The sequence below is a fragment of the Salmo salar genome, chromosome 16 (genome assembly GCF_965601325.2).
Source record: "Salmo salar chromosome 16, fSalSal1, whole genome shotgun sequence".
In the NCBI taxonomy this organism is placed as follows: Eukaryota; Metazoa; Chordata; class Actinopteri; order Salmoniformes; family Salmonidae; genus Salmo; species Salmo salar.
This window is the reverse complement of record NC_138306.1, coordinates 81,218,045-81,245,000: the sequence shown is the minus strand read 5'-3', so window position 1 is coordinate 81,245,000 and position 26,956 is coordinate 81,218,045. Positions and strand designations below refer to the sequence as shown.

At 49.4% G+C, this 26,956-nt stretch overlaps 1 protein-coding gene across 9 annotated transcripts in view; it reads right to left on the bottom strand.

Moving 5' to 3' along the window:
• Window positions 1-26,956, bottom strand: part of LOC106575459 (arf-GAP with GTPase, ANK repeat and PH domain-containing protein 1) — a 281,459-nt gene that overhangs the window by 211,495 nt on the left and 43,008 nt on the right. For 2 of the 9 annotated variants that reach the window (XM_045698084.2, XM_045698087.2), the window contains exon 1: window positions 10,483-12,818. The exons of 2 other annotated variants lie outside the window; for them this stretch is intronic. In XM_045698084.2, coding sequence (XP_045554040.2) covers window positions 10,483-11,782 — 1,300 coding nt within the window. In that variant the 5' untranslated portion in view covers window positions 11,783-12,818. Of the gene's footprint in view, window positions 1-10,482; window positions 13,745-26,956 lie in introns of those variants that run through there. 5 more of the 9 variants (XM_045698089.2, XM_045698083.2, XM_045698086.2 and 2 more) reach the window with 5 other exon arrangements.

The following is a 26,956-nucleotide window of genomic DNA, read 5'->3' as shown; positions in this document are numbered from 1 at the left end:
GGGTTAGGTTAGAGCCTGCTGGCTAGCTAGCACTCCTCCCTCTCTCTGCAGGGTTAGGTTAGAGCCTGCTGGCTAGCTAACACTCCTCCCTCTCTCTGCAGGGTTAGGTTAGAGCCTGCTGGCTAGCTAGCACTCCTCCCTCTCTCTGCAGGGTTAGGTTAGAGCCTGCTGGCTAGCTAGCACTCCTCCCTCTCTCTGCAGGGTTAGGTTAGAGCCTGCTGGCTAGCTAGCACTCCTCCCTCTCTCTGCAGGGTTAGGTTAGAGCCTGCTGGCTAGCTAGCACTCCTCCCTCTCTCTGCAGGGTTAGATTAGAGCCTGCTGGCTAGCTAGCACTCCTCCCTCTCTCTGCAGGGTTAGGTTAGAGCCTGCTGGCTAGCTAGCACTCCTCCCTCTCTCTGCAGGGTTAGGTTAGAGCCTGCTGGCTAGCTAGCACTCCTCCCTCTCTCTGCAGGGTTAGGTTAGAGCCTGCTGGCTAGCTAGCACTCCTCCCTCTCTCTGCAGGGTTAGGTTAGAGCCTGCTGGCTAGCTAGCACTCCTCCCTCTCTCTGCAGGGTTAGGTTAGAGCCTGCTTGCTAGCTAGCACTCCTCCCTCTCTCTGCAGGGTTAGGTTAGAGCCTGCTGGCTAGCTAGCACTCCTCCCTCTCTCTGCAGGGTTAGGTTAGAGCCTGCTGGCTAGCTAGCACTCCTCCCTCTCTCTGCAGGGTTAGGTTAGAGCCTGCTGGCTAGCTAGCACTCCTCCTCTCTCTCTGCAGGGTTAGGTTAGAGCCTGCTGGCTAGCTAGCACTCCTCCCTCTCTCTGCAGGGTTAGGTTAGAGCCTGCTGGCTAGCTAGCACTCCTCCCTCTCTCTGCAGGGTTAGGTTAGAGCCTGCTGGCTAGCTAGCACTCCTCCCTCTCTCTGCAGGGTTAGGTTAGAGCCTGCTGGCTAGCTAGCACTCCTCCCTCTCTCTGCAGGGTTAGGTTAGAGCCTGCTGGCTAGCTAGCACTCCTCCCTCTCTCTGCAGGGTTAGATTAGAGCCTGCTGGCTAGCTAGCACTCCTCCCTCTCTCTGCAGGGTTAGGTTAGAGCCTGCTGGCTAGCTAGCACTCCTCCCTCTCTCTGCAGGGTTAGGTTAGAGCCTGCTGGCTAGCTAGCACTCCTCCCTCTCTCTGCAGGGTTAGGTTAGAGCCTGCTGGCTAGCTAGCACTCCTCCCTCTCTCTGCAGGGTTAGGTTAGAGCCTGCTGGCTAGCTAGCACTCCTCCCTCTCTCTGCAGGGTTAGGTTAGAGCCTGCTGGCTAGCTAGCACTCCTCCCTCTCTCTGCAGGGTTAGGTTAGAGCCTGCTGGCTAGCTAGCACTCCTCCCTCTCTCTGCAGGGTTAGATTAGAGCCTGCTGGCTAGCTAGCACTCCTCCCTCTCTCTGCAGGGTTAGATTAGAGCCTGCTGGCTAGCTAGCACTCCTCCCTCTCTCTGCAGGGTTAGATTAGAGCCTGCTGGCTAGCTAGCACTCCTCCCTCTCTCTGCAGGGTTAGGTTAGAGGAGAGAGGAGAGGGGGAAAGGAGGAGAGAGGAGAGGGGGAAAGGAGGAGTGGGGGAAAGGAGGAGAGAGGAGAGGGGGAAAGGAGGAGTGGGGGAAAGGAGGAGTGGGGGAAAGGAGGAGAGAGGAGAGGGGGAAAGGAGGAGAGGGGGAAAGGAGGAGAGAGGAGAGGGGGAAAGGAGGAGAGAGGGAAAGGAGGAGAGAGGGAAAGGAGGAGAGAGGGAAAGGAGGAGAGAGGGAAAGGAGGAGAGAGGGAAAGGAGGAGAGAGGGAAAGGAGGAGAGAGGGAAAGGAGGAGAGAGGGAAAGGAGGAGTGGGGGAAAGGAGGAGTGGGGGAAAGGAGGAGAGAGGAGTGGGGGAAAGGAGGAGAGAGGAGTGGGGGAAAGGAGGAGAGAGGAGTGGGGGAAAGGAGGAGAGAGGAGTGGGGGAAAGGAGGAGAGAGGAGAGGGGGAAAGGAGGAGAGAGGAGAGGGGGAAAGGAGGAGAGAGGAGAGGGGGAAAGGAGGAGAGAGGAGAGGGGGAAAGGAGGAGAGACGAGTGGGGGAAAGGAGGAGAGACGAGTGGGGGAAAGGAGGAGAGAGGAGAGGGGGAAAGGAGGAGAGAGGAGAGGGGGAAAGGAGGAGAGGAGAGAGGGAAAGGAGGAGAGGAGACAGGGCAGTTGTACGCTGGCTGTGAAGGCTCGACCTCCCAACAATGCTCCCCCTAACACACACACCGCCCCATGCATGCTCTTTAACCCCACGATGACCCCTGTGAAGGCTACCACAGGGCGACAGCGTCCAGCTAATAAGCACAGAGGGGCTCTGTGTGTGTCCTACTCAACCAAACACAGTGGAGGGACAGCTCAGAAGGTCTAGGGCAAGACCACACACACACAGCATGAATCATAAGAGATTTGGCCAAGAGCAAGAGAACAAAGAATCCAAGACCATCAAAAACCAGTCTCTCCTCTCCTGGGGGAATCAAGATCTGGAAAGGTGCTGTTAAGTCACAGAGAGGGCTGCCAGGTGTTACAGTAGGACTATGTTATGTTCCCTGGCTGTGTTGGTTCTACTGGCTGCTGCTGCTGCTACACTGGCTGCTGCTGCTGCTGCTACACTGGCTGCTGCTGCTGCTGCTACACTGGCTGCTGCTGCTGCTGCTACACTGGCTGCTGCTACACTGGCTGCTGCTACACTGGCTGCTGCTACACTGGCTGCTGCTGCTGCTGCTGCTACACTGGCTGCTGCTGCTGCTGCTACACTGGCTGCTGCTGCTGCTGCTGCTACACTGGCTGCTGCTGCTGCTGCTACACTGGCTGCTGCTGCTGCTGCTACACTGGCTGCGGCTGCTGCTGCTGCTACACTGGCTGCTGCTGCTGCTGCTGCTGCTGCTACACTGGCTGCTGCTGCTGCTGCTGCTGCTACACTGGCTGCTGCTGCTGCTGCTGCTGCTACACTGGCTGCTGCTGCTGCTGCTGCTACACTGGCTGCTGCTGCTGCTGCTGCTGCTGCTACACTGGCTGCTGCTGCTGCTGCTGCTGCTACACTGGCTGCTGCTGCTGCTGCTTGCTGCTGCTACACTGGCTGCTGCTGCTGCTGCTGCTGCTACACTGGCTGCTGCTGCTGCTGCTGCTGCTACACTGGCTGCTGCTGCTGCTGCTGCTGCTACACTGGCTGCTGCTGCTGCTGCTGCTACACTGGCTGCTGCTGCTGCTGCTGCTGCTACACTGGCTGCTGCTGCTGCTGCTGCTGCTACACTGGCTGCTGCTGCTGCTGCTGCTGCTACACTGGCTGCTGCTGCTGCTGCTGCTGCTACACTGGCTGCTGCTGCTGCTGCTGCTGCTACACTGGCTGCTGCTGCTGCTGCTGCTGCTGCTACACTGGCTGCTGCTGCTGCTACACTGGCTGCTGCTGCTGCTACACTGGCTGCTGCTGCTGCTACACTGGCTGCTGCTGCTGCTGCTGCTGCACACTGGCTGCTGCTGCTGCTGCTACACTGGCTGCTGCTGCTGCTGCTGCTGCTCCGGCTGCGACACTGGCTGCTGCTGGCTGCTGCTGCTGCTACACTGGCTGCTGCTGCTGCTGCTGCTGCTACACTGGCTGCTGCTGCTGCTGCTGCTGCTACACTGGCTGCTGCTGCTGCTGCTGCTACACTGGCTGCTGCTGCTGCTGCTGCTACACTGGCTGCTGCTGCTGCTACACTGGCTGCTGCTGCTGCTACACTGGCTGCTGCTGCTGCTACACTGGCTGCTGCTGCTGCTACACTGGCTGCTGCTGCTGCTACACTGGCTGCTGCTACACTGGCTGCTGCTGCTGCTGCTGCTACACTGGCTGCTGCTGCTGCTACACTGGCTGCTGCTGCTGCTACACTGGCTGCTGCTGCTGCTACACTGGCTGCTGCTGCTGCTGCTGCTACACTGGCTGCTGCTGCTGCTGCTGCTACACTGGCTGCTGCTGCTGCTACACTGGCTGCTGCTGCTGCTGCTGCTGCTACACTGGCTGCTGCTGCTGCTACACTGGCTGCTGCTGCTGCTGCTGCTACACTGGCTGCTGCTGCTGCTGCCGCTACACTGGCTGCTGCTGCTGCTACACTGGCTGCTGCTGCTGCTACACTGGCTGCTGCTGCTGCTACACTGGCTGCTGCTGCTGCTACACTGGCTGCTGCTGCTGCTACACTGGCTGCTGCTGCTACACTGGCTGCTGCTGCTGCTACACTGGCTGCTGCTGCTGCTACACTGGCTGCTGCTGCTGCTACACTGGCTGCTGCTGCTGCTACACTGGCTGCTCTGCTCCCCCACTGTCACTGCTATGGTTAGTTATCTGTTCAGGCTGGTGATTTCTCCAGTCCTGACTCCATGTCTCTCTACACAGCCTGAACAGGCCAGTGGACTCATTACTGCACAGAGACTCAGAGACAGAGTTAGAAACACACAGAGGGAGGAAAAGAGACAGACAGCAGATACAGAGAAACAGACACGAGCATGCGCACAGACACACACGATGTATGCTCTGCTGGTCACAGCAACTGTTTAAATAAGAAAAAGTGAGGTCAAGGTGGAGAACATATACACTGACCTGGACTGACTGACATCACAATAAAGACCTGGACTGACTTATACACTGACCTGGACTGACTGACATCACAATAAAGACCTGGACTGACTTATACACTGACCTGGACTGACTGACATCACAATAAAGACCTGGACTGACTGACATCACAATAAAGACCTGGACTGACTGACATCACAATAAAGACCTGGACTGACTGACATCACAATAAAGACCTGGACTGACTGACATCACAATAAAGACCTGGACTGACTGACAACACAATAAAGACCTGGACTGACTGACATCACAATAAAGACCTGGACTGACTGACATCACAATAAAGACCTGGACTGACTGACATCACAATAAAGACCTGGACTGACTGACATCACAATAAAGACCTGGACTGACTGACATCACAATAAAGACCTGGACTGACTGACATCACAATAAAGACCTGGACTGACTGACATCACAATAAAGACCTGGACTGACTGACATCACAATAAAGACCTGGACTGACTGACATCACAATAAAGACCTGGACTGACTGACAACACAATAAAGACCTGGACTGACTGACATCACAATAAAGACCTGGACTGACTGACATCACAATAAAGACCTGGACTGACTGACATCACAATAAAGACCTGGACTGACTGACATCACAATAAAGACCTGGACTGACTGACAACACAATAAAGACCTGGACTGACTGACATCACAATAAAGACCTGGACTGACTGACATCACAATAAAGACCTGGACTGACTGACAACACAATAAAGACCTGGACTGACTGACAACACAATAAAGACCTGGACTGACTGACATCACAATAAAGACCTGGACTGACTGACATCACAATAAAGACCTGGACTGACTGACATCACAATAAAGACCTGGACTGACTTATACACTGACCTGGAGTGACTGACAACACAATAAAGACCTGGACTGACTGAGAGCCAGGCCAATCTAAAGGAGATCCTCCCCGGAACAGAAGAGAGCCAGGCCAAACTAGTGGAGATCCTCCCCGGAACAGAAGAGAGCCAGGCCAAACTAGTGGAGATCCTCCCCGGAACAGAAGAGAGCCAGGCCAAACGAGTGGAGATCCTCCCCAGAACAGAAGAGAGCCAGGCCAAACTAGTGGAGAACCTCCCCGGAACAGAAGAGAGCCAGGCCAAACTAGTGGAGATCCTCCCCAGAACAGAAGAGAGCCAGGCCAAACTAGTGGAGATCCTCCCCGGAACAGAAGAGAGCCAGGCCAAACTAGTGGAGATGCTCCCTGGAACAGAAGAGAGCCAGGGCAAACTAGTGGAGAACCTCCCCGAACAGAAGAGAGCCAGGCCAAACTAGTGGAGAACCTCCCCAGAACAGAAGAGCCAGGCCAAACTAATGGAGAACCTCCCCGGAACAGAAGAGAGCCAGGCCAAACTAATGGAGAACCTCCCCGGAACAGAAGAGCCAGGCCAAACTAGTGGAGAACCTCCCCGGAACAGAAGAGAGCCAGGCCAAACTAGTGGAGAACCTCCCCAGAACAGAAGAGCCAGGCCAAACTAGTGGAGAACCTCCCCAGAACAGAAGAGCCAGGCCAAACTAATGGAGAACCTCCCCGGAACAGAAGAGAGCCAGGCCAAACTAGTGGAGATCCTCCCCGGAACAGAAGAGAGCCAGGCCAAACTAGTGGAGATCCTCCCCGGAACAGAAGAGAGCCAGGCCAAACTAGTGGAGATCCTCCCGGAACAGAAGAGAGCCAGGCCAAACTAGTGGAGATCCTCCCCGGAACAGAAGAGAGCCAGGCCAAACTAGTGGAGAACCTCCCCGGAACAGAAGAGAGCCAGGCCAAACTAGTGGAGAACCTCCCCGGAACAGAAGAGAGCCAGGCCAAACTAGTGGAGAACCTCCCCGGAACAGAAGAGAGCCAGGCCAAACTAGTGGAGAACCTCCCCGGAACAGAAGAGAGCCAGGCCAAACTAGTGGAGAACCTCCCCGGAACAGAAGAGAGCCAGGCCAAACTAGTGGAGAACCTCCCCGGAACAGAAGAGAGCCAGGCCAAACTAGTGGAGAACCTCCCCGGAACAGAAGAGAGCCAGGCCAAACTAGTGGAGAACCTCCCCGGAACAGAAGAGAGCCAGGCCAAACTAGTGGAGAACCTCCCCGGAACAGAAGAGAGCCAGGCCAAACTAGTGGAGATGACAGCTGCAGGAATCTAGTAGATTCAACATCAATCCCCCCTTGGCCACAGTCCTAACTGGATATTACTCCTATTATACCCATTGTGGGAGTGGGTCTCAGATAACACCACTGCAGTAGTCACAGTGTGTGTGTGTGTGTGTGTGTGTGTGTGTGTGTGTGTGTGTGTGTGTGTGTGTGTGTGTGTGTGTGTGTGTGTGTGTGTGTGTGTGTGTGTGTGTTCAGGGTGAGTGAGAGAGAGAGACAAAAGAGAGAAAAAGAAGAGGGTGCTCAGGAGAGAGAGAGATCAAAGGAGTTGTAACTAAAAAGACTAGCTTCATCTCAGCCAGTTAACAGGCACTGAGCTGCAAGTCAAATGAGCCCCTCTGATGTGTGTGTATGTATGCATGCATGTGCGTATAACAAAATAGATGAGTGAGTAATATATCAGAGTGACTGAGTAAATGACTGTTTATCTGCATGAAGCTCTGTGAGGGTGAGTGGGAGAGAGGAGCGACTCCTCTGTGAGGGTGAGTGGGAGAGAGGAGCGACTCCTCTGTGAGGGTGAGTGGGAGAGAGGAGCGACTCCTCTGTGAGGGTGAGTGGGAGAGAGGAGCGACTCCTCTGTGAGGGTGAGTGGGAGAGAGGAGCGACTCCTCTGTGAGAGTGAGTAGGAGAGAGGAACGACTCCTCTGTGAGGGTGAGTGGGAGAGAGGAGCGACTCTCTGTGGGAGGAAATAGGAGAGAGGAACGACTCTCTGTGAGAGGAAATAGGAGAGAGGAACGACTCTCTGTGAGAGGAAATAGGAGAGAGGAACGACTCTCTGTGAGAGGAAATAGGAGAGAGGAACGACTCTCTGTGAGAGGAAGTAGGAGAGAGGAACGACTCTCTGTGAGAGGGAGTAGGAGAGAGGAACGACTCTCTGTGAGAGGAAATAGGAGAGAGGAACGACTCTCTGTGAGAGGAAATAGGAGAGAGGAACGACTCTCTGTGAGGGTGAGTAGGAGAGAGGAACGACTCTCTGTGAGAGGTGAGTAGGAGAGAGGAACGACTCTCTGTGAGGGTGAGTAGGAGAGAGGAACGACTCTCTGTGAGGGTGAGTAGGAGAGAGGAACGACTCTCTGTGAGGGTGAGTAGGAGAGAGGAACGACTCTCTGTGAGGGTGAGTAGGAGAGAGGAACGACTCTCTGTGAGGGTGAGTAGGAGAGAGGAACGACTCTCTGTGAGGGTGAGTAGGAGAGAGGAACGACTCTCTGTGAGGGTGAGTAGGAGAGAGGACGACTCTCTGTGAGGGTGAGTAGGAGAGAGGAACGACTCTCTGTGAGGGTGAGTAGGAGAGAGGAACGACTCTCTGTGAGAGGGAGTAGGAGAGAGGAACGACTCTGTGAGAGGGAGTAGGAGAGAGGAACGACTCTCTGTGAGGGTGAGTAGGAGAGAGGAACGACTCTCTGTGAGGGTGAGTAGGAGAGAGGAACGACTCTCTGTGAGGGTGAGTAGGAGAGAGGAACGACTCTCTGTGAGGGTGAGTAGGAGAGAGGAACGACTCTCTGTGAGGGTGAGTAGGAGAGAGGAACGACTCTCTGTGAGGGTGAGTAGGAGAGAGGAACGACTCTCTGTGAGGGTGAGTAGGAGAGAGGAACGACTCTCTGTGAGGGTGAGTAGGAGAGAGGAACGACTCTCTGTGAGGGTGAGTAGGAGAGAGGAACGACTCTCTGTGAGGGTGAGTAGGAGAGAGGAACGACTCTCTGTGAGGGTGAGTAGGAGAGAGGAACGACTCTGTGAGAGGGAGTAGGAGAGAGGAACGACTCTCTGTGAGGGGGAGTAGGAGAGAGGAACGACTCTCTGTGAGAGGGAGTAGGAGAGAGGAACGACTCTCTGTGAGGGGGAATAGGAGAGAGGAACACTCACCAGGCTGCCTTTTGACACACATGTCCTTCACATTACTTCTGCATGACTGTGGATGTAGGTCATACACCCCTAACACACACTCACATTCCCTCCCTCTATAACCTGCCTTCCATATACACCCACCCATACCTGTCACCATTAACTAGTTAGAGGGAGGTGGGGCTGGGCGAGGCCAGAGGGAAGTGGGGCTGGGCGAGGCCAGAGGGAAGTGGGGCTGGGCGAGGCCAGAGGGAAGTGGGGCTGGGCGAGGCCAGAGGGAAGTGGGGCTGGGCGAGGCCAGAGGGAAGTGGGGCTGGGCGAGGCCAGAGGGAAGTGGGGCTGGGCGAGGCCAGAGGGAAGTGGGGCTGGGCGAGGCCAGAGGGAAGTGGGGCTGGGCGAGGCCAGAGGGAGGTGGGGCAGGGCGAGGCCAGAGGGAGGTGGGGCAGGGCGAGGCCAGAGGGAGATTTAATGGACTTTGATGACACCGTCCCTGATACGGCTAGGGGGGCATCCACATTGCCGGAATTCCTGAGACCCCCTTGAAGTGGGAACTGGCCAATAACAATACAGGGAGTCAAGAGCCTGATGTTTTTAGGGTTCTGCAGTCAGCCACCCAGCCAGCCAATCAGAGAGGGCCTCTGGCCATACAGACAGAGGAAGACTAAAGTGAGTCGCCAGCTCTAAATGGAACACACTTCCTCTATCATATCACACTTTCCACAAGTGGAAGAGGATGCAGAGGTGTGTGTGTGTGGAGTGTGTGAGGGAGAGATACAGCAAGCAGATGAATCAGTCGGTAGCTGCGGATTAAAACATCCTTCTCTTCATGTTTGTGCCACCTGCACATTTTCCCTCACAGATGTATGTAGATAGACTGAAGAACTGCCAGCCTTCCTACAAGCCATAGACACCTCAGACAACAGCAGTAGACTGACTGACTATCTGAACCTCAGACAACAGCAGTAGACTGACTGACTATCTGAACCTCAGACAACAGCAGTAGACTGACTGACTATCTGAACCTCAGACAACAGCAGTAGACTGACTGACTATCTGAACCTCAGACAACAGCAGTAGACTGACTGACTATCTGAACCTCAGACAACAGCAGTAGACTGACTGACTATCTGAACCTCAGACAACAGCAGTAGACTGACTGACTATCTGAACCTCAGACAACAGCAGTAGACTGACTGACTGACTATCTGAACCTCAGACAACAGCAGTAGACTGACTGACTATCTGAACCTCAGACAACAGCAGTAGACTGACTATATGAACCTCAGACAACAGCAGTAGACTGACTGACTATCTGAACCTCAGACAACAGCAGTAGACTGACTGACTATCTGAACCTCAGACAACAGCAGTAGACTGACTGACTATCTGAACCTCAGACAACAGCAGTAGACTGACTATATGAACCTCAGACAACAGCAGTAGACTGACTATATGAACCTCAGACAACAGCAGTAGACTGACTATATGAACCTCAGACAACAGCAGTAGACTGACTATATGAACCTCAGACAACAGCAGTAGACTATAATGAAAGATAAACGCCAGCAGTAGGCATCAGAGAGACAGGAGAAACATCACCCTCCTGTCCTAAACAAATAATGGTCTTCTACCGTCAAACAGAGAGGTATCCTGGCCCTTCACCCCTCTGCTCTACAAACAGCAGAGACGGAGAGATGTAGAGGAAGGCAGAGAGAGAGAGGCAGAGAGAGAGAGGCAGAGAGAGGGGAGAGGTGCAGGCCAAAAACAATCCGTGGACCGTTTTGAGCATATCTGAAAGGACACTGTAGCTACAACTGGTTGTGTGTGTGTGTGTGTGTGTGTGTGTGTGTGTAAAGAAAAGCATCCTTTACCCTCTGACGACAGGCCTCCTCCTCCGTTAACACTCTCTGTGCTGGACTGGGAGTAGGCCATGGGGCCGCTCCTCTTCCCCTTCCTGAGGGAGCGGTTAGTGCTGGGGCTGCCCACCGGAGTGGAGGTAGACACCATCCCTCCATCCTTCCTGGAGAAGATACCGCTGAAGAACCTGACCAGCCGCCGGTCCGAGCCACTGGAGCGGGAGCCAGTGCCTCTCAGAAACCCCTCCTTCTCTGACACACTCTTCATGGAAAGGGTGATCAGATCGCTGTTGTCCAATGTGCGGTTTTTGCCTCTCGCTCGTTCCCAGCGGCTCAGCTCTGTCATTGAGTCAGTCTTGTTAAGGACAGCCCCGACTTCTAACGTGTTTCGTTTAGGCGGTCCCGTCTCGCCGTAAGCCGGGTTCTGGAGGACTGTGGACTGGGGGGTCTGGTTGTGGTCCCCGGCTGTTCCTTCCCCGCGGCCGACGCACCCGGAGCTGCTGTGGTGCTTGTCTTTGGAGAGGGCCCGGATGCGGAGGAGTTCGCCACCCGACCAGTGGCGGAAACTGAAGCTCCGGCGAAGCAGGCTGGGGTGGCTTTTCAGTGGCGGGGTCTCAGGAGAGGCCTTGGCGGCTCTTTCGTTACTTTTGGATGCACACAACTTGTCCTTACCACCGTCCCCATTAGTTGGAGCATCACTGCCCTTGTCCTCTGTGCTCTTGGCTTTCAGAAGACTTTTCTTCTTATCAACACTCCCATTCTCACCGTTGAAAGCAGATGTTGTCACGGTTTTTTCAGTCTCAGTGCAAATATCCACCTTAAGCCTCGAGTCAGTTTCTGCGCTTTCCTGTGTCCAGCTTATCCCCTGTGATTTCTTCTGACTCTGTGGTGACATGGTCTCCTCTGAGGCCTGGCTGTTGTTACCATGCTCTGTGGAGGGGCTAGTGGCAGTTTCCTTCAACTCTTTATGCAACTGATGCGCCTTTTTCATTTTCATTTTTCCAAGTTCTAACTGTCCGGTGCTGAATGTCCTGAAATTTCTCATGTAGTTGTGTGAGTGGAACTCGTCGCTTTCATCCTCAACTTCCTTCAGCTCCTCCAGCAGACAACTCCTCTGGAGCTCCGAGGAGACCTCGCGACGGTAAGCGCCCACTTTGGGGTTCTCGAGACGTCGTGGTCCAGAGCTCCCGCAGCTAACCCCATCCTCCTCCTCCAAGCTCTCTTTCTTTACCAAGGTGAGAGAGATCCGGTACACTGTTTTCCTTTGTGGCGTTCCTCGCTCCATCCTTTCTATATTACCGTCAAGAAGGTACATTCTCTAGGGACATGAACTGAAATGGGAGCTACTGAATAGGCTACACGAGTGGGACAGACGTTACTTTGAATGGAAAAATGACTTCCAGACACTGGTCATTTAATGTCGTCTAGTAATAAGGAAGTAATAGTAGGCTATTTGTAATGATACTATAATTAAACGAATACTATAATAAATTAGTTACACTACTAAACTAATATTAAATATCAAAACAATTTACTTATCCAGATGTGCAAAAAGGCATGAGAATTCGACGCAGGAAATGAATTCCTTTCACATCCCGGTGGATTTATAAACTGGCAACAAATATAATGTAGCAACTAAACAAGCACAGCGTCTTCATTTAGGGCATGTCCGGCTTCTCTCACTCTCAAAATGCATCGCTTGTGCAAAAAATGCCCACGGTTCTTTACGAGACTGCAGTCGCTTACAGAGTCATTTGTTTTCACAGCAAACAAATCTATAAATATTCCTGGTTCCGTCAGCAGAGTGTCCGGGTGTATTGCTTCAAGATCCACCACGACAGTATTCCCATTACTGTAGAATAATATTATTCCAACGCTGTATTCCTCCAAGCGAAGTGAGCGCGTTGTCTCCCATTGTGTTGGCGCGCATCACCCGCAGCGAAGCCAGCTTGCCTTACGAACATTGATTTAGTGGTTTTGTTTTCAACCCCAGTGTCCGATTGTGATTGAAATGGGGGATTTATAGCCTAAACCAAGCTTCCCCAATCCCTCACTCACACACGGTTATCCTGAGAACGCGAGGAAACGTAGCCACGGTCCCATATCCTTTTCCCCCCTCCACCTCTCTCCTCACTTCACACTCAAGAGGGACACGGATCATCCAGCAAGAACCCAGGATTAGAAGCAAAACACGAATCGGATTTTAAACATGGAATGGAACTTATTCACAGACGGATTGCTGGCGTTTCAAAACGGTTTATTCAGATATTACGAGTAATGTAGGGTTGCACAGGCCTCTACAATAAACAAAAGCCGTGTTTCAATGAAGAATTTTAAATATGTGTAACAACTGTGTATTTACATAGGAACTAGGCTTATACTGTATATATGAGAACCACAGCAGTAATATATACCTACAAAGAACAGTCTGGTTCATTTAGAGATAAAACAACCACGGGAGAAAATGAGACATTGTGGCATTGATTTCACCTACGTCCAAGGTCGATTGGACACGGTTATCAACACAAGGCTATCAGGTTGCTCAAAACAAACATTGGGAAACTCCATTCCGGGATTTGCAGCATCTCAGTGCTTCTCATTTAGAGGAGTGGCTTGTGCGTCTCTCTCTGTCCATCAGGGTCTGTAAACCCACCTGGGCTGCCCCACCGATACTACTAGCGCCATGAGGATCAACGAAAGTGATATTACCAAAAAGTGAAACTATGGAATGATAACAATGACTACAACAGACTGATAACATTTCCAAACATCAATATTCAAAAGAGCTGTGCTCACTGCTGATAGACATTGTGTGGACATTGTAGAATTTAGCTGTATTGCTTCAAGGCTATTCTAGTCAACCAATTTGGCAGAAGCCTGAAAAACGAGTCTACAAGGAAAACAAAATACTGATATAACTGGGTACAGTCCTTGAGAAGAATTGTCAAAAGTGAACCCTTATCAAATATGCTAATTGATACGGTCCAACCATTCACGGTTAGAATCATAGTTTGTCATGCACTTAGCTAAACTACTGTACATCACAACTCATTTCCTGACCAAACCGAATCCGCGCGTATGTTGATTGTGTCTATCCCCACTAGAAGCGTTTAGGACAAGCAGGTTAAATAACCAAAACTAACTGTGAAACGAACTTATATATATAGTATTTGTCAAAAGTGTGGACACACCTATGCATTCAAGGGTTTTTCTTTATTTTCTACATTGTAGAATAATAGTGAAGACATCAAAACTATGAAATAACAAACATGGAATCATGCAGTAACCACAAAAAGTGTTAAACAAATCAAAATATATTTTATATTTCAAATTCTTCAAAGTAGACACCCTTTGCCTTGACAGCTTTGCACACTCTTGGCATTCTCTGAACCAGCTTCATGAGGTAGTCACCTGGAATGCATTTCAATTAACAGGTGTGCCTCAATTTCAAAGTTAATTTGTGGAATTTCTTTCCTTCTTAATGCGTTTGAGTCAATCAGTTGTGTTGTGACAACGTAGGGGTGGTATACAGAAGATAGCCCTATTTGGTAAAAGACCAAGTCCATATTATGGAAAGAACAGTTCAAATAAGCAAAGAGAAATGACAGTCCATCATTACTTTAAGACATGAAGGTCAGTCAATCCGGAAAAAAGTTGAATGTTTCTTCAAGTGCAGTCGCAAAAACCATCATGTGCTATGATGAAACTGTCTCTCATGAGGACCGCCACAGGAAAGGAAAACCCACAATAAACAGTTAACATTAGTTGATTGATGCTTTTAGTGAGAGGTTTAATGCTTCAATAATTTTCATTATATAAATAAGCACGTTTAATTTTGTCTGGCTTGCCGTTCGAAATAAAGTAAATATTTTTTGATCAAATAATTTTAACTGTTCAGGGTAAGCAGGGCCATAAGTAAATAGGTAAACTGGGATATGACTAAAGAATTAATCAGGGTGACTTTTCCACAAATCGACAGGTATTTACCTTTCCATGGTGGCAAGACCTTATCTATTTTTGCTAATTTTCTGTTCAAATTTGTTGTAGTTAGTTCCTTTACTTCTTTAGGGATTTGAATACCGAGTATGTCCACTTCAACAACGTCAGATCATTTTATTGGTCAACTACACGGTAATGTCAAAGTAGTATTTTTTTGTGATCCAATACATAATATGGTCCACTTATCATAGTTTGGTTGTAATCCTGAGGTTAGAAAAATGATCTAGATCCTATATGAGGCTGTGCAGGGATCTAGATTGCGGATTTAAGAGGGAATTTGAGTCGCCAGCGTACAATGACACGTTTGTTTTTAAGCCCTGGCTTTCTAGCCCCTCTATATTATTGTTGGATCTGATTTCAAGAGCCAACATTTCGATGGCCATAATAAATAGATATGCCGACAGTGGACAACCTTGTTTTACCAACTATATTCATTTGGGGAGAGTTCGAAACACATGAAACATTCATGGACATTTAGCTAGCTTGCTGTTGCTAGCTCATTCATCCTGGGAGATAAACATTGGGCTGTTATTTTACCTGAAATGCATAAATGGTCCTTGCTGGATCTTTGTAGAATTTTGAGTCACACAAAATGATGTGTCCTCTACTCCGACAACTAATCCACAGATAAAAGAGGAAACCTAGTACGTTTTTAGCTAGTTTTCTTTGATGAATCTCTCCTCATTCATTCTTCTTCTGTGGATCTTATATGGCGGTTGGCCACCAACTGGTCTGGAGTGTGGACATCGTTCATTTTTTAAATGACACACATGGGTATGTGCTCGTAAAAAACAATGAGTAGATGGGAGAGGCGGGACTTGCAACCAAGTTCTATTTTACCGCCTGGCTACACAGACGTCCATTGACGCACACTAGCAGTTTGGATGAAATTATTGAATAACATGTATATGTGTACATTTATTTTGCAACGCTCTCTCACGCCACACAGGCGGTTTGGTCAGCATGTAATAGAACGGTCATGCCTTGGCAGTCACACACACAAGATTTTCAATTCAGCACTTCTCCCAGCCTTCAGTCAGCAACTCTTTCATCCTCTCTCTCCCCCCTCCCCACACTCCCTCGCCTTTTGCCCTCTCTCCCCCCTTCGTCCTTTCTCCTCCCCTCCTGTTTCCTCCTCTCCCCCACCCTTTCCCCACTCACCCTTTCCCCCCACCTCTCCATTTCTCCCCCCTCTCCCTCACCCATTTCCCCCAGCCTGCCTCCCCTCCCTCACCCAGTTTCCCCAGCCTCTCCCCTGGTCTCAAGGGAAGGGGCTGGTGTTGGAGATTACTTTCCTTATCTCAACCCTAAATCCCCCTCGTCTTCCTTTCGCTTTCAACTTCTCTCTGCTTGACATTTATGGATCATTATTTACAGCAAGGGAGATTACAGCAAGTTGATCAGCTCCTATATGCCCTGTGTCCATCCACACACACACACACCTCCCATGGCATCTTCATCTTTCTCCCTGCTAGTCCTTTCATTCCCCTCTGTCTGCCTCCTCACTTTTACTGAAGACAGGAAAGTAAACCTATACAACATCAACAGGTCCAGTCAGCCTACAGCTTGACCAGACTACCAATGCCTCCAAACCAGTGTGTTTCCAAGTCAGAGAGCCTATTTGTAACAGACAGAAACACCACATTGAATTGACTGGTTTGATTACTAGCTTTAAAAGCATATGGGTTATTGTTAAGTTGCACTTTTCTACATCACTGTAACCGCTGCCATTTTGACAGCGACAAAGCGCTCCAGTCCCACCAGCCAGGCGACCTATTGGGTGAGCGCAGCCCACGTGGCAGCCAGGCAGAGAGAGAAGGTACAGTACACACCCAACTGTATTGTCTGCAAAGAACCGACTGACTAAACACACCTCATCACAGCCCAGCTCTGGCTGTTACAAGCAGCTAGACACCTTAACAGGGGTGTAAAAACAATCGATAGGCCAGCAATTCAAGCATGGCATCAAAAATATATTTTATTAAGCCTAAAAAAAATGTAACAATGTATTTCACTTATTAAGCTAGTAGCTACCATGAACCTGAGGCTGGGCGTGTTCTACAACAGCAAAGCAGACTGAGGCAGAAAGTAACAGAGTGACTCTACTGTGACAATGCTGCCATCTGCATGCAGTACCTGAAGTCTAGTCAATCAATTATCAGCATTTTGGCAGATTTGAAATTCACCATTTGAGTTCCAAGACAACAGCACGGTCAGTGACGACAATATCAGGAAGTAACACTGACAGGACACCACCATCTGCACTGCAGCCAAGCAACATAATGACTTTCACAGACACTTTGTCCAACATAACTTTTACAACGTTACATAATCTGAAATGAATCTGACTCTCAATTCCAAACATGCTCGAAGCACTTGGTATATTTTGTCAAGGATTACGTCATCTCCCCCTCTTATCTGAGAACACAGGGTTCGGTCTAGGCCTGATCTCTCCCAAATAACACACTTGGTGGTACGCATGCTGAAACAATACAAATATATCCGTCTCAAAGCGCATGTGTGTGTGTGTGTGTGTGTGTGTGTGTGTGTGTGTGTGTGTGTGTGTGTGTGTGTGTGTGTGTGTGTGGATTCTCAGAGACAGTACAGACTGTGCTGTACTTATTCATAGTCTTAAAAGACAAAGGGGTTTGATCATTGCGGCCCAGACCATGAAAGCTGACTCAATGAAATAATGTTTGAAGTGCGCAGGAGAAGGAAGGGAGTTGAGAGGATAGGAGAGATGGAAGTGTCGCACCTGTCCTCTAGGCAGGAGTGTACACTATGCCCTCCACCACAATATAGTATGCATTCTTTGGGAATGTTGACAGTGAAAAATACATATGATGAGCTGTATGTGTGACGAGTCCCACAGCTCAGCAAAAGGCATCTTCTTTATAAAAACTGACAGACTGACGTTTTTAGATAAGGAACCAAATACACTATATGGCCAAAAGTATGTGGACACCCCATCAAATGAGTTTATTCCGCCATTTGCTGACAGGTGAATCAAATTGAGCACACAGCCATGCAATCTCCATAGACAAACTTTGGCAGTAGAATGGCTCTTACTGAAGAGCTCAGTGACTTTGAACGTGGCACCGTCATAGGATGCCACCTATCCAACAAGTCAGTTCATCAGATTTCTGCCAGCTGCCCCGGTCAACTGGAAGTGCTGTTATTGTGAAGTGGAAATGTCTAGGAGCAACAACGGCTCAGCAGCGAAGTGATAGGCCACACTAGCTCACAGAACAGGACCGCCAAGAGCTGAAGTGCGTAAAAATCACTCAACACCCACTACCGAGTTCCAAACTGCCTCTGGAAGCAACGTCAGCACAATAACTGTTTGTTGACAATAAATGTTCATCGGGAGCGTCATGAAATGGGTTTCCATGGTCAAGCAGCAGCACACAACCCTAATATCACCATGTGCAATGCCAAGCGTCGGTTGGAGTGGTGTAAAGCTCGCTGCCATTGGACTCTGGAGCAGTGGAAACACATTCTCTGGAGTGATGAATCACGCTTCACCATCTGGAAGACCGACGGACGAATCTGGGTTTGGCGGATGGCAAGAGAGCGCTACCTGCCCAAATGCATAGTGCCAACTGTAAAGTTTGGTTGAGGAGGAATAATGTTCTGGGGCTGTTTTTCACAGTTTGGGCTAGGCCCCTTAGTTCCAGTGAAGGGACATCTTAACGCTCCAGCATACAATTACATTCTAGACCATTCTGTGCTTCCAACTTTGTGGCAACAGTTTGGGGAAGGCCCTTTCCTGTTTCAGCATAACAATGCCCCTATGCGCAAAGCGAGGTCCATATAAAAATGGTTTGTTGAGATCGATGTGGAAGAACTTGATTGGCCTGCACAGAGCCCTGACCTCAACCCCATCGAACACCTTTGGGATGAATTGGAATGCAGACTGAACCAGGCCTAATCGTTTAACATCAGTGCCCGACCAGTGCTGGTGGCTGAATGGAAACAAGACCCCGCAGCAATGTTCCAACATCCAGTGGAAAGCCTTCCCAGAAGAGTGGAGGCTGTTGTAGCAGCAATGTTCCAACATCCAGTGGAAAGCCTTCCCAGAAGAGTGGAGGCTGTTGTAGCAGCAATGTTCCAACATCCAGTGGAAAGCCTTCCCAGAAGAGTGGAGGCTGTTGTAGCAGCAATGTTCCAACATCCAGTGGAAAGCCTTCCCAGAAGAGTGGAGGCTGTTGTAGCAGCAATGTTCCAACATCCAGTGGAAAGCCTTCCCAGAAGAGTGGAGGCTGTTGTAGCAGCAAAGTTCCAACATCCAGTGGAAAGCCTTCCCAGAAGAGTGGAGGCTGTTGTAGCAGCAATGTTCCAACATCCAGTGGAAAGCCTTCCCAGAAGAGTGGAGGCTGTTGTAGCAGCAATGTTCCAACATCCAGTGGAAAGCCTTCCCAGAAGAGTGGAGGCTGTTGTAGCAGCAATGTTCCAACATCCAGTGGAAAGCCTTCCCAGAAGAGTGGAGGCTGTTGTAGCAGCAATGTTCCAACATCCAGTGGAAAGCCTTCCCAGAAGAGTGGAGGCTGTTGTAGCAGCAATGTTCCAACATCCAGTGGAAAGCCTTCCCAGAAGAGTGGAGGCTGTTGTAGCAGCAATGTTCCAACATCCAGTGGAAAGCCTTCCCAGAAGAGTGGAGGCTGTTGTAGCAGCAATGTTCCAACATCCAGTGGAAAGCCTTCCCAGAAGAGTGGAGGCTGTTGTAGCAGCAATGTTCCAACATCCAGTGGAAAGCCTTCCCAGAAGAGTGGAGGCTGTTGTAGCAGCAATGTTCCAACATCCAGTGGAAAGCCTTCCCAGAAGAGTGGAGGCTGTTGTAGCAGCAATGTTCCAACATCCAGTGGAAAGCCTTCCCAGAAGAGTGGAGGCTGTTGTAGCAGCAAAGTTCCAACATCCAGTGGAAAGCCTTCCCAGAAGAGTGGAGGCTGTTGTAGCAGCAAAGGGGGGACCAACTCCATATTAATGGCAATTATTTTGGAATGAGATGGACTGTGTCCACATACTGTTGGCCATGTAGTGTATGTAGGTGATTAGATGTGTGATCCTCTTCATTTTAACTGTGCACATTTGTCTTTTAAAAAAGCTGACTTGCAGTGCATCATGGTTTCTTGAGAAACGTAGTGTTACTGAGCCAGTTAGACAGACACTAGTCTAGAGACGGTGTTCTCCCCCTCTCCGCCGGCCTGTGTGTGTGTGTGTGTGTGTGTGTGTGTAAGCGTTACTACTCCACGGTGCGGCAGTGGCCCTTGGGGAGGGACACTTTCATCTCAGATAAAAGGCTTAGTGAGAAAATCCCACTTTAGCAGACAGCTCTAGTAGCCCGGAGACGGCGATTTGATTAGCCCAGTGTTGGGAATGTTCCTCCATGTCGGAGCATGATAGGGACACGGTGTGTGTGTGTGTGTGTGTATGAGAACACAGGTGCAGCGTGCAGAACCAATACACAGCTCTGCATTGTTAACTCGGGCTGAGAGGTAATTGAGACAGAACACTGGACCAAGAGAGAGAGCAGTGTGGAACAGAGTGTAAAACATGAGAGGAATGGAGGGAGGGAGAGAAAGAAAGAAAAACAGACAGAGATTAAGTGAGAGCGATACGGAGAGAGAAAAACTGCCTGTCCCTTGATTGGTTAAAACTAAAGAGTCAGCAACACACCATTCTTGAAGCAAATGAACCCCCCCCCAAGGACTGGGAGGACTGGGATAATTGGTCCAACAGAGTCCCGTGGCATGTGTGTTGGACAGACGATCTGTTAGAACCACTAATAAGGTCTTTCAACAGGCCCGTATAGACCCTAATCCTCTACAATTCACTGGAGTAGAGCCTTATCACTGCCACCAGCCACGCTTCATTCAGCCTCCTCCTCTTCCTCCCTCACTATCGCACCATCACCAACCTCCACAGACATAGTCTACTGCAGGGCAGGGTTGGAGCGAGGCTGATGATGATGAAGAACCTAAAGAGCCATAGATAACAACGTTGCTAAAATACTTAAGTGATGCACAATGTCTTCTAAGGGGAGGACTTGTGTGTTGATCCCTGAACGCTCTCCTCCCAGGGCAGGCGGCCCGGCTGCCATCCTTACGGCTGAATAACAAGTACATGTTGATTGGGAGGGAATGAGTTTAGTGGGTCAGTACTGTTACTAGGACCAGGAGGTGGTACCAGACCCAATGGGAACTGGCCATGCAGCACTGGGGAAACAGAGGAAACCTTTTAGTGTTCTCTCTATCCACACCCCTCCTCTCCTGTGCATGTGACAAGTCCCTTCTCCCCACACGTTCACCCTCTCTGCCACACACATGAAATATGTATACGACAGCCCATTCCACAGACAGCAGTGCAGAGACATGACTGATTATACGAGGTGCACGCACACACACACACACGCACACACACACACACACACACACACACACACACACACACACACACACACACACACACAAATAACATACTAACCAAACTCACCTCCCGCAAACTGGCATTCATCAAATTGCTGTGTGGCAAAACACAGCTGTATTACTACTAGTAGTGAGATAATCTCCTCCTCTCTCCTGCTGGTACCCCATCATCACTGTTAAAACACAGCTGTATTACTACTAGTAGTGAGATAATCTCCTCTCTCCTGCTGGTATCCCATCATCACTGTTAAAACACAGCTGTATTACTACTAGTAGTGAGATAATCTCCTCCTCTCTCCTGCTGGTACCCCATCATCACTGTTAAAACACAGCTGTATTACTACTAGTAGTGAGATAATCTCCTCCTCTCTCCTGCTGGTATCCCATCATCACTGTTAAAACACAGCTGTATTACTACTAGTAGTGAGAATCTCCTCCTCTCTCCTGCTGGTACCCCATCATCACTGTTAAAACACAGCTGTATTACTACTAGTAGTGAGAATCTCCTCTCTCCTGCTGGTATCCCATCATCACTGTTAAAACACAGCTGTATTACTACTAGTAGTGAGATAATCTCCTCTCCTCTCTCCTGCTGGTATCCCATCATCACTGTTAAAACACAGCTGTATTACTACTAGTAGTGAGAATCTCCTCCTCTCTCCTGCTGGTATCCCATCATCACTGTTAAAACACAGCTGTATTACTACTAGTAGTGAGATAATCTCCTCTCTCCTGCTGGTACCCCCATCATCACTGTTAAAACACAGCTGTATTACTACTAGTAGTGAGATAATCTCCTCTCTCCTGCTGGTACCCCCATCATCACTGTTAAAACACAGCTGTATTACTACTAGTAGTGAGAATCTCCTCCTCTCTCCTGCTGGTACCCCATCATCACTGTTAAAACACAGCTGTATTACTACTAGTAGTGAGATAATCTCCTCTCTCCTGCTGGTATCCCATCATCACTGTTAAAACACAGCTGTATTACTACTAGTAGTGAGATAATCTCCTCTCTCCTGCTGGTACCCCCATCATCACTGTTAAAACACAGCTGTATTACTACTAGTAGTGCGATAATCTCCTCTCTCCTGCTGGTATCCCATCATCACTGTTAAAACACAGCTGTATTACTACTAGTAGTGAGATAATCTCCTCTCTCCTGCTGGTACCCCATCATCACTGTTAAAACACAGCTGTATTACTACTAGTAGTGAGATAATCTCCTCTCTCCTGCTGGTACCCCCATCATCACTGTTAAAACACAGCTGTATTACTACTAGTAGTGAGAATCTCCTCCTCTCTCCTGCTGGTACCCCATCATCACTGTTAAAACACAGCTGTATTACTACTAGTAGTGAGATAATCTCCTCTCTCCTGCTGGTACCCCCATCATCACTGTTAAAACACAGCTGTATTACTACTAGTAGTGAGATAATCTCCTCTCTCCTGCTGGTATCCCATCATCACTGTTAAAACACAGCTGTATTACTACTAGTAGTGAGATAATCTCCTCCTCTCTCCTGCTGGTATCCCATCATCACTGTTAAAACACAGCTGTATTACTACTAGTAGTGAGATAATCTCCTCCTCTCTCCTGCTGGTATCCCATCATCACTGTTAAAACACAGCTGTATTACTACTAGTAGTGAGATAATCTCCTCCTCTCTCCTGCTGGTATCCCATCATCACTGTTAAAACACAGCTGTATTACTACTAGTAGTGCGATAATCTCCTCTCTCCTGCTGGTATCCCATCATCACTGTTAAAACACAGCTGTATTACTACTAGTAGTGAGATAATCTCCTCTCTCCTGCTGGTATCCCATCATCACTGTTAAAACACAGCTGTATTACTACTAGTAGTGAGATAATCTCCTCTCTCCTGCTGGTACCCCATCATCACTGTTAAAACACAGCTGTATTACTACTAGTAGTGAGATAATCTCCTCTCTCCTGCTGGTATCCCATCATCACTGTTAAAACACAGCTGTATTACTACTAGTAGTGAGATAATCTCCTCTCTCCTGCTGGTATCCCATCATCACTGTTAAAACACAGCTGTATTACTACTAGTAGTGAGATAATCTCCTCTCTCCTGCTGGTACCCCCATCATCACTGTTAAAACACAGCTGTATTACTACTAGTAGTGAGATAATCTCCTCTCTCCTGCTGGTATCCCATCATCACTGTTAAAACACAGCTGTATTACTACTAGTAGTGAGATAATCTCCTCTCTCCTGCTGGTATCCCATCATCACTGTTAAAACACAGCTGTATTACTACTAGTAGTGAGATAATCTCCTCCTCTCTCCTGCTGGTACCCCATCATCACTGTTAAAACACAGCTGTATTACTACTAGTAGTGAGATAATCTCCTCCTCTCTCCTGCTGGTATCCCATCATCACTGTTAAAACACAGCTGTATTACTACTAGTAGTGCGATAATCTCCTCTCTCCTGCTGTGTGACTCTCATCAAAGAGCCAGGGAGTGATTCAGTGAGAGAGATGCCCCATGTCGTCTTTCATCCTTCCCCAAGAGGCCCGGAAAATGGGTCAGTTAGTAGAGAGAGGAGCACACACCCTGCTGGCTGGCACACACAACACTAACGAACACAGGCATGAACATACTACAGGCACGAATGCAGTCGCGCACACACACACACACAATTAGGCACTCTTCCGTTCTCTCTCTCTCTCACGCACACACTCTTCCGTTCTCTCACACACACACACACACACACACACACACACACACACACACACACACACACACACACACACACACACACACACACACACACACACACCACACACACACACACACACACACACACACACACACACACACACACACACACAAAAATGCTGTAAGCATGAGATATTCATTGACAATCAGAGCTAATGCTTTTAACTTCCTGTCTTCTATCAGCGCCACCATGTGGTCACTCCGGACTAGCTGTTGTGCCTTCAACATGTTCTGTTGTCAAATAGAGAAGTTGTGTCTTACCTGTGATGAGGGCCAGCACGGGCAGAGAAGACAAAGAGAACATAGAAAAAAAGAGGAAAAATACAATTTAGTGTTTATTCATTACATTTATTCACATCAAAATCAGTCATTTACTCACACTTAAGTTAAATGGCACAAACACGATTGCATGAACATGTTACACCAGCTCAGACAAGCCTCCAGACAGTCGACACAACAACTTCCATCACCACTAGGCCTTGGTTAGCTTCCCGGGAAGACTTCATTACAAAAGTCAAGCATTATCAAAGACATGCTCTAGCCCAGGGCTCTCCAACCCTGTTCCTGGAGAGCTACCATCCTATAGGTTCTCTCTCCAACCCTGTTCCTGGAGAGCTACCATCCTATAGGTTCTCTCTCCAACCCTGTTCCTGGAGAACTACCATCCTATAGGTTCTCTCTCCAACCCTGTTCCTGGAGAACTACCATCCTATAGGTTCTCTCTCCAACCCTGTTCCTGGAGAACTACCATCCTATAGGTTCCCTCTCCAACCCTGTTCCTGGAGAACTACCATTCTATAGGTTCTCTCTCCAACCCTGTTCCTGGAGAACTACCATCCTATAGGTTCTCTCTCCAACCCTGTTCCTGGAGAACTACCGTCCTATAGGTTCTCTCCAACCCTGTTCCTGGAGAACTACCGTCGTATAGGTTCTCTCTCCAACCCTGTTCCTGGAGAACTACCATCCTATAGGTTCTCTCTCCAACCCTGTTCCTGGAGAACTACCATCCTATAGGTTCCCTCTCCAACCCTGTTCCTGGAGAGCTACCATCCTATAGGTTCTCTCTCCAACCTTGTTCCTGGAGAACTACCATCCTATAGGTTCTCTCTCCAACCCTGTTCCTGGAGAACTACCATCCTATAGGTTCTCTCCAACCCTGTTCCTGGAGAACTACCATTCTATAGGTTCTCTCTCCAACCCTGTTCCTGGAGAACTACCATCCTATAGGTCCTCTCTCCAACCCTGTTCCTGGAGAGATACCATCCTATAGGTCCTCTCCAACCCTGTTCCTGGAGGGCTACTGTGCTGTAGGTCCTCTCTCCAACCCTGTTCCTGGAGAGCTACCGTCCTGTAGGTCCTCTCTCCAACCCTGTTCCTGGAGAACTACCATCCTATAGGTTCTCTCTCCAACCCTGTTCCTGGAGAACTACCATCCTATAGGTTCTCTCTCCAACCCTGTTCCTGGAGAACTACCATCCTATAGGTTCCCTCTCCAACCCTGTTCCTGGAGAACTACCACCCTATAGGTTCTCTCTCCAACCCTGTTCCTGGAGAACTACCATCCTATAGGTTCTCTCTCCAACCCTGTTCCTGGAGAACTACCATCCTGTAGGTTCTCTCTCCAACCCTGTTCCTGGAGAACTACCATCCTATAGGTTCTCTCTCCAACCCTGTTCCTGGAGAACTACCGTCCTATAGGTTCTCTCTCCAACCCTGTTCCTGGAGAGATACCATCCTATAGGTTCTCTCTCCAACCCTGTTCCTGGAGAACTACCATTCTATAGGTTCTTTCTCCAACCCTGTTCCTGGAGAACTACCATCCTATAGGTTCTCTCCAACTCTGTTCCTGGAGAACTACCATCCTATAGGTTCTCTCTCCAACCCTGTTCCTGGATAACTACCATCCTATAGGTTCTCTCTCCAACCCTGTTCCTGGAGAACTACCATCCTATAGGTTCTCTCTCCAACCCTGTTCCTGGAGAGCTACTGTGCTGTAGGTCCTCTCTCCAACCCTGTTCCTGGAGAACTACCATCCTATAGGTTCTTTCTCCAACCCTGTTCCTGGAGAACTACCATCCTATAGGTTCTCTCCAACCCTGTTCCTGGAGAACTACCATCCTATAGGTTCTCTCTCCAACCCTGTTCCTGGATAACTACCATCCTATAGGTTCTCTCTCCAACCCTGTTCCTGGAGAACTACCATCCTATAGGTTCCCTCTCCAACCCTGTTCCTGGAGAGCTACTGTGCTGTAGGTCCTCTCTCCAACCCTGTTCCTGGAGAACTACCACCCTATAGGTTCTCTCTCCAACCCTGTTCCTGGAGAACTACCATCCTATAGGTTCCCTCTCCAACCCTGTTCCTGGATAACTACCATCCTATAGGTTCTCTCTCCAACCCTGTTCCTGGAGAACTACCATCCTATAGGTCCTCTCCAACCCTGTTCCTGGAGGGCTACTGTGCTGTAGGTCCTCTCTCCAACCCTGTTCCTGGAGAGCTACCGTCCTGTAGGTCCTCTCTCCAACCCTGTTCCTGGAGAACTACCATCCTATAGGTTCTCTCTCCAACCCTGTTCCTGGAGAACTACCATCCTATAGGTTCTCTCTCCAACCCTGTTCCTGGAGAACGACCATCCTATAGGTCCTCTCTCCAACCCTGTTCCTGGAGAGCTACTGTGCTGTAGGTCCTCTCTCCAACCCTGTTCCTGGAGAACGACCATCCTATAGGTCCTCTCTCCAACCCTGTTCCTGGAGAGCTACTGTGCTGTAGGTCCTCTCTTCAACCCTAATCTAGTGCACCTGATTCTAATAATTAGCTGGTTGATAAGCTGAATCAGGTTAGTTACAACTGGGGTTAGAGCGAAAACCTACAGGACGGTATCTCTCCAGGAACAGGGTAGCCTAATTGCAAGACCTATGCTAAATAGTCAGACAACAAATGATGATGTGATTCTCAGTGTCTTCTCCCCAGCCACCCTCTTCCCCCAAAGGCCACATTTCTCAGCATGGTTAAACATGATTGTAACCTCTTCATATGGTGATAACGTTTCCATGAGATGTATGTACATAACACATTAATAAGGAGGCACCGGGGGCGTCGGACTATCTGCTGATGAGTCCTGCACAACAAAATGATGACACATCAGAGAGCCCTGCACACACTCCGAGCATCGCTGTGTGTGTGTGTGTGTGTGTGTGTGTGTGTGTGTGTGTGTGTGTGTGTGTGTGTGTACATGCGTCTGGCTCGGAGGCTAGACGCTCTGTCTTGATCGTCAAAGCGGAAGAGAGAGAGAGTGGAGCAGATGAACCATTGAATGAA